The 8325-nt window shown below is 38.7% G+C and overlaps 1 protein-coding gene across 2 annotated transcripts in view; it reads right to left on the bottom strand.

Moving 5' to 3' along the window:
• Window positions 1–290: 290 nt before the first annotated feature.
• The window catches only part of LOC105561117, a 10819-nt gene continuing 2784 nt past the window's right edge, over window positions 291–8325 (bottom strand). The window contains exons 1-4 of one of the 2 annotated variants that reach the window (XM_012010822.1): window positions 5300–5901; window positions 1366–1518; window positions 645–769; window positions 291–549 (exon numbers count right to left, since the gene is read on the bottom strand). In XM_012010822.1, the coding sequence (XP_011866212.1) occupies window positions 373–549; window positions 645–769; window positions 1366–1518; window positions 5300–5309 (465 nt within the window). In that variant the 5' untranslated portion in view covers window positions 5310–5901 and the 3' untranslated portion in view covers window positions 291–372. Of the gene's footprint in view, window positions 550–644; window positions 770–1365; window positions 1519–5299; window positions 5902–8325 lie in introns of those variants that run through there. The other variant, XM_012010821.1, reaches the window with a different exon arrangement.

Below are 8325 nucleotides of genomic sequence, written 5' to 3'. Positions count from 1 at the left end.
TATTTCTTTGGCGATTGTAACTTTTCGCGTAGCAAAGGCAAAATTTCATTCTTATTTTGTATTTCTACAAATCCCATCGAAATTTCTGTTTGTGTGTCTTTCTGTTTCGGTACTGTTTGGTCTTGTTGATCTCTTTTTGTGCATTTCTTCTTTTTCTTATGAATGTCCTCTTTATGTTGATGAAAGTCATCCTCGGTATAAAACGTATCTAAAAAAAATAATTTTATAAAATAATAATAATAATTTGTTAAACTGATGATTTTCAAAGATTTTAATTTAACTGCCTCTAATACGTACATGTAAAACATATATTAACAAATAAATATTGTCAAGTATCGAAAGATTGTAAGTTCGTGCGCAACTTAAAAATGTTTAATTAATCGACTGAAACCTTTTAATTATACCTTTTTTTGTTGTATCCATAATGTTGTATATTTTTAAATTTTCCTTTGAACTTGATTTAATTTTTCGGCGCGGTTTTGAGGCGCGTTTTACGATGGTTCTATTTACATTAGCCATACTTCTCAATGGCACTCGTGTATTTTCCATCTATAATTGAGGGGAATGCCAATAGTTTTTTATTTATTTAATTTTGTGCATAACAGAGAAAAAATTTTATTATTTTGTATTTCCAAAAATCTCACCGAAGTTTCTGTTCTTATGTCGTCCTGTTTTGACGTTTGGTTTTGTTCTTTGGTGTATTTTTTCTTTTCGTCATGAATTTCCTCTTTGTGTTTGTAAAAATCACTTTTGGTATCAAATATTATACCTAAAAAAATAATTTTGTAAAATAAAATCATATTACACATTTAAATATAAAGATATGTTTGAAAAGTAATATGTAAAAAGTGTAAAATCATTTCACATTTGTATATGTATCTGTAGAGGAAAGTCCTCTATTATGAGATAGGTTTTTAATATGAGACAGCAGGTTTTTAATCCTTAAAATCAATCGCAAATCTTTTTTCGCAACGATTACACGATCTAACAATCAATTTTCCGCTAAACAAATTTCACTCCAAGATAATAGGGGACTTTCCTCTATACATGTATGTTACGTGAAAAAAATGAGATCTAAGTTGGTTTCACTGATTATAATTGAATACTCCGGCTATGTATAGGAATATTAATTGTTATAATGAAACAAATAATAATTTCGTGCAAACATTGCATTTTATACACATAATTTTCTAGTGAAAATTTAGACACGTTGTACTGTGAAATAAATACTCGGATATCAGCGTTTTGAGTTTGATTTCTGTTTGCAATCACGGAAAAATATATTACTTTTGATTATCTTTTGTAAACTGAATATTATTGTAATGAAACTAATAAGATAAAATTATATAGTTGAAATATATTTACTGCAACATGACTTCCGTGGCATAATCTTTTCGTGGAATCTAATGAAGTGACGCATCAGATTGTAACGTCGCTTGGATATTTCACTACATTTCCGGCACTTATACATTTTTATGCCGTCCGGTGTAGTGGTAATCTCCATTTGGTTAGGCATATCTGAAATAGAATTATTATTTAATAATTATAGTATTTGTAACATATATAACATCTGTAACATATTATATAGAACATATATAATATCTGTTTACGTCAAAAATTTCAAACGGGAAAATCAATATAGTATATTCCGATTTTTTTGAAATACAATTAGGTGTTATCAAATTTTTAAGAAATTGTAGCGAGAATCTCCCCTCAATCTACCGCCGGACTCTTTGTTCGCACGATTTGCAATTCGCTATTCATGTGATTCACGAGATTCGTGAATGATGGAAGTGGAAAAATTCATTGAGTTCACATTCGTTTATCATTCATGCTAATTTGTCAGCAGAGCGGTTTTTTACGAAATCAAAGGGGGCCAATCGTCACGAATCAGTCAATTCGGTTCAGTAATGCTACATCAACAACGAATAGCTAATATGAAGGGAATGAATAGATAATACGGGTTTACTGAGATGAACGCGACAAATTTTTACGAATTTACTGCGAATTACAAATTGCGAATCGCGCATTTTTGGCAAACGACGAATTTTTGTAAATCTATTATGAATTGCGCATAATCTAGCGTTATCTTTATAAATTCGAGCGTCACATACACGTCGATTTTTTAATCCACCCAATTGTAAATTATCCTGTAATAAAACGACGAGCGATGGGCAAATAAATAACGCATTACAAAATTGTAATATATTACTGTATTAATTCTAAACTATATGTATGTTATATGTTCCTATTCAAATGTGTAGTATCTATAAGTGGGGTGGCCTAGCGTGAAATGTTGTCGGTTGACGCTTCGTTATCGATGTAATGTATTCGACATTATCGATGAGCCATTTCTGCCTGGGTGGTAAGGGTTTCTCCAAACAAAGTTACATAGCGCGTAAATATATGCAGAAGGAATCTGATTGGGTCATGAGGAAATAGACAATCAAATTCTTTGTGTATACGCTTGTACACCTCTGCAAATTTGTCTGGATAGACTAAGTCCGGGAATCGAGCCCAGATCTTTTGCTCGCCAAGTAGTTCTTGACGTTGTTCGACCCCGTACAGCACGAAACTTGCAGTTACATTGCAATGACATTGCTACAATATTGCAACATTGCTGTAATGTAGCTGCAATGTAACTGCAAGGTTTGTGCTGTACTCTCTAAATTTCTTCGAGTGAGATTTCACTCAAAAGGAGTTAAAATTCACTCAGGTCGATAGTCACAATACTGCCGCGCGAAATGGAGTGACATTGCACTTTTCATAAGTGTGAATATTTGACTCCAACCGTAAAATGATTGTTTCACTCGTTTGAAGTAAATATTTAACTCCATTATAGTAGATAAAATATTTCACTCGATCAGAGTGAACCTTTTCACTCTTCACCTTTTCTTAAAGTGAAACTTTTACTCTATTGTTATGAGACTAACCAATAGGCGGAATGAGCAAACCAGTAAACGTTGTAAAAAAAAGAGCAAGTTTTAATTGATTGTACACTGAGAAAAATTTTCATCGGATAAACCAATTAAATAGTATGTCCGATGGTTAATTTTTCCGATTACGTTTTCCGATTAAATTATGGATATATCCGATGAAATTTATCCGATGAAATTTATCCGATGAAATGCAATTACCGATGAAATTTGATTGAAAAACCGATCAAATTTTTCATCGGATATACAATTTAATCGGACATTTTTCTCAGTGTATTATACGATGCAGGGGCCCGACCATGGACGTAAGAATATATGGACGGAGTGTAAGTTAGCGGGGGCCGAGCCAGAGCAGTGAGGGGAAAAGTAGTCATCACATATAGCGGCGACGCTACCAGCCTATCACGAGGCGTCCTATACAATCACCTAGTCATCACATATGGCCGCCACCACGGTTTTACGGTGGCCGCCACCTAATTTCCCCTCATCGCGCTCGCTTGGGTCCCCTCGTCCTAAATCCTACATTACGCTCCGTCCATATATTCTTACGTCCATGGGCCCGACTATCGGACCTCGCGCGGGATGATGCAATCGGGTAATGCAACCCCGCAAGATCAAAAATTTCTCTTCTATAATGGGACGTTTTCCTCTGTGACGCAGAGCACTGGCTGCGTTCGGCAGAAAGAGCTGCTTCGTAAAATTCGTGAATCTGATTGACATATGCTCTTAAACTCACTCAAGATTAAGAGAATACGCCGCCAATCGGATTCACGAATTTTACCACGGTTGCAAAGCAGCTTTTTCTGCTGAACGCAGCCACCATAGACATACACTGAGAAAAATGTCCGATTAAATATAATCGGATAATCCAATTACATGATAACAAACGGATATGTCCGATTAAATAGTATATCCGATGAAATATTTGATCGGTTTTTCAATCAAATTTCATCGATAATTGCATTTCATCGGATATATCCATAATTTAATCGGAAAAGGTAATCGGAAAAATTAACCATCGGACATACTATTTAATTGGTTTATCCGATGAAAATTTTTCTCAGTGTAAATATAGACTGAGCGTCCCTTTGAATAAGCTGGAGCTTGTGAAGAGAGCGACAGAGAGGAAGACTTACTTTCTCCGTCTCACCACCGCGATCAGGGTAAAACACGGAGCACTGCGCAGTTACGCAGGTACGCAGTTACGTTTCTTATCTTTTACGACGGTGCACGAAGAAAGAAACTCGAATCTTTCCCCCCTTTTCACAAGCTTCAGGCTTTAGGCTGCGATCGGAAACGTCCCCCCCCCCCCCCCTCGAGTGCCCAGTGGATCGTTCTATCCTTGTTACTCGCCAAATATAAAATCAAGTGATACACGGGGACACGTCAGGCGATGTCTCCGAACGCAGCCTTATTCAGTGGGACTCGGTGCTTACAGTCCGTTCTTATTTCAAAATCATCTTAAGCGTTGTTTCAAGAGGTTAATACGGCTCTGTGATTGGTTAAAAGCACATTAAGAGTATACTTAAGATGATCTTAAATAAGAACGCATTATGAATACCAGCCTCGGGGAGCTTTCCAGCAAGCGACACAAGTCGACACAAATGTCGTTCTGTCTTTATTATTCATTGAATGCGAAGAAAGACAGAACGACATTTGTGTCGACTTGTGTCGCTTGCTGGAAAGCTCCCAATGTCTACTACGCCTATAGCCTCGTCTACACGACAAGGCGTAAGGCACGGCGCAAGAGCTCAGGCGCTGGCGTTGGAAGTAAAATTAGTGTATTTCGCTTGCGCCGCTGCGCCACGACCCTACGATCGGGAAAAATCCTCTTGCGCCTGTGCCCGCGCTCTTGCGCCGCGCCTTACGCCTTGTCGTGTAGACGAGCCTTATGGCAGCCCATCGGCACTAAACTGTTTCGCACAATCGAACAAATCCGCGACGCGTTCGTTGCAGTTCGTCTATTAAGCCTCGTCTACACGACAAGGCGCAAGGCACGGCGCAAGAGCTCAGGCGCAGGCGTTGAAAATAAAATTCGTTTATTTCGCTTGCGCCGCTGCGCCACAACCCTACGATCGGGAAAAATCCTCTTGCGCCTGTGCCCGCGCTCTTGCGCCGCGCCTTAAGCCTCCGCTACAATGATTCTCGGTTCTGTCTACAATGGTCGTAGTCGTAAGAATAATCGACTGCGATTGGTCAATATCGAGCGACTACGACTACGACCATTGTAGACAGAACCGAGAATCATTGTAGCGGAGGCTTTACGCCTTGTCGTCTAGATGAGCCTTTACACTTCCTTTGTTCTCCAACGGAGTTACGCTTCGGAAACGACAAATTTTCTTGATAAAATTCGGGGTACTCACTTTGCGCCATAACGCTAGAACGTTTTCGAACGTTTCTTCTTTCCGAATTTATTCTAACCCTACTCCTAGCTCGCTCTATGCTCACGAGTGCGACGTACTGCGATGTCACCGCTACGATAGGAGTGCAAAGACTAACTGTAGAAAGCGAAGGATCCTATCTCAAATTTTCCTCCCTCCCTTCCCCACTTGGACGTTACGAACGCGATTCTTCTATAGGTCCGGTACGGAGAAAAAGAGAAAGAAAGAGAGAGAGAGAGAGAGTACCACCTTACCCTTCGGTCCGTTTGACTCGCACCAATCTATCCGATCGGCCGGGGAAAAAACAGCGGGCGGGAGAGCGGCGGAATGGTATATCGCGCGTGGCGCTCTACTGCGTCATTTTTTTTTTCGCAAAGACGCACTCAACCTGCGCAGTCCTTTGATGTCGCTACTCGCCGCCGAGGGTGGAGTGAGGTGGAGTATTGGGTAATAAACAATATCGGAGCGGTGTCCGGAGTCAACCAACTTACGCAGGCCAGTACTGCACAGAAGCTATCTTTCCTAATCTGAGAATTTCCATTAGATCAGTGAACTCTATACATACTGGAATGAGTGATCTACATCTGACTGTTGCCGAGAGAGAGGTGCGTTGGGTGAATCCTTGTCTCCTTCTAGTATTACCTGATTGGATAATCGCATATAAGTGACGCCCTTCTTCTCGTCATTTATATGCGACTCGGCAACAGAACAATAGATTACTCATTCCAGTATGTATAGAGTTCACTGGAGAATTTCCATCATATAAACCAATTAGATAGTATTCCAGATAAGATTATCTACGCAGCGCGGGCCGTGGTAATCTTCGCGCTCCGACTTCTCGAAGAGGAAGCAAAATGGCAAAAGACTGTGGACAAAAGTCGCAGGGGTCAGAGGGGGCTATCAAACGGTGACTTTGATTTTGACCTTATGGTCAAATTTCAAGGTCATTCGAAGGTCAGGTTAAATTAAAAAAAAATTTTTTTTTAAATTTTTAACACCTTATTCCTTCTGACGGATTCTGAGTAAGGAAAAGTTAATCGATCAACTCACTACTACAATATACGTATATATCATAAAATTATCGGAATTGTGTTTCTCCCTTGGAGCGTAAATGATTACTTGAAACATACTTTATTCAAGAAAATATATTAAAAAATATAACTTTATGGTATATAAAATGCAATTAATTTGGTTTCGCTTTGTAAAATTTTGCTAGATACCCGCCAATTAAATTTAATAACAAGAACATAGATTGCAGCTGTTCCAGAGAAAAAAACGTGCGGAGTTTTTGGCGACGGATTCACAAGCATTCTATGCGCAAACGAAGGGCACATATGCACGAGTGCAATTAACGCTGATTATTATTCGGGAATTGTGCTCTCCTATCGACGTTTGTTTGGTGTGACCTCCCTCACAGACACAGGCCGCTTAAAATGCAAGGCGTTTTCGAGAGAAAACGTTCATTGCGGACGCAAAGAAAATCTGCGAGCACAGACGGCGCAGCGATTCGTGAAATTGGCAGCGATAACCATTCCGATAATATTACTAGTTCTTTGGTAAAAGAAAAAAAAGTGAACGACACAATTCGTGCAGTACTAAGTACGCGTAATTTTATCACACATTTGATTATTTGTTGTTTCATTACGTCATAATCCTGAATCGGTCAAAATTTTCAAGCTAATCTCGTTATAATTTTTTATAAGAAGGGATTTAATTTCCATTCTGGAGGATCAAGTTTGTTTTCAAAATTTAATTATTAGAGGAAAGTCCTCTATTATGAGATAGCAAGTTTTCAACGTCCAAACTCAATCATAAATCTTTTTTTGCAACGATTACGCGATTGAACAATTAATTTTCCACTAAACAAATTTCGCTACAAGGACAATAAATTCATGGTAGAACCAACTGATGACGCTTATTACGGGGATGCTGGAGTGATTGATTCTATACTTTTGGCACCATTTGCTCCTAGAACTGTCGATTCATGAAAACATTTGTCTAATATACAAATTATGTGGCTTTTGTGTACAGACCGACAGTGTCCCACTATTCAGATTAAGTCAAAGAACAGCATGGTATCATTGAAATTAAATTAAAGAACTTAACAAGAAGTCTATTCACTCGAATAAGTTATATATATATAACAGATTTTTTGTTAAGCTTCTAAACTTAATTTCAATGTTACCATGCTGTTCTCTGATTTAGTTCGAATAGTGGAACACTGTCGGTTCGTACACAAAAGCCACAATATTTTGTATATTACGCAAATGTTTTTCTGAACTGACAGTTTAGGAACAAAAGGTGCCAAAAGTGTAGAATCACTCCAGCCCCTTAATTTAACAGAAACTCTGCTGTCTTATATTAAGAGTCTGTCTCATAATAGGAAACTTTCCTTCATTACACAGCCCCATAAAAAAAGTTGTCTAGACCAAAGACCAGACAAGTGTATTCTCGTGTATTTTGACCCGCTGAATACGAATCCAGAGTTGCTCCACCAGGTCGCAAATCCTCCCTAAACTAAAAAAACGCATTAAAGTTCCCCCAATCGTATGCCTCGGTGGTCGAATTGATTGAGACGCCCGCCTAGAGTGAAGGGAGGTCCAGGTTCAAACCCTGGCCGAGGTAATGCTTTTGGCAATAAATTTTCTGTGTTAAAAACACATAGCCAGTCGTGGTCGATCTGCTTAACCATGGTTACTTATCTGCTGGCGTCAAATGATTCTTGATGTTATATCTACCAATTGTTTTCAATTCTGACCTCGGATTCAGATGCAGCGGGTCGAATACACAAGAATACACTTTGTCTTTGGCCTGGACAACTTGTGTTTTTTTTTGTGGGGCTGCGTTATTAATTGGAGGCTCCGTTCTTCGAATGCCGACCGTCCGCTATGAGAATGCTATCGACGAGTGCCTGATTAATACATTTTTTTAATACGGTACATACCTAAATTGTATTATAAATATCAGTTATGAAAACTGTGTTAAAGGGTAAATATATCGATGAAGGG

The sequence above is a fragment of the Vollenhovia emeryi genome, unplaced genomic scaffold (genome assembly GCF_000949405.1).
Source record: "Vollenhovia emeryi isolate VEMERY1.0 unplaced genomic scaffold, V.emery_V1.0 DF939211.1, whole genome shotgun sequence".
Taxonomy (NCBI): Eukaryota; Metazoa; Arthropoda; class Insecta; order Hymenoptera; family Formicidae; genus Vollenhovia; species Vollenhovia emeryi.
The sequence above is the reverse complement of the archived record's forward strand: the minus strand, read 5'-3'. Positions and strand labels throughout refer to the sequence as shown.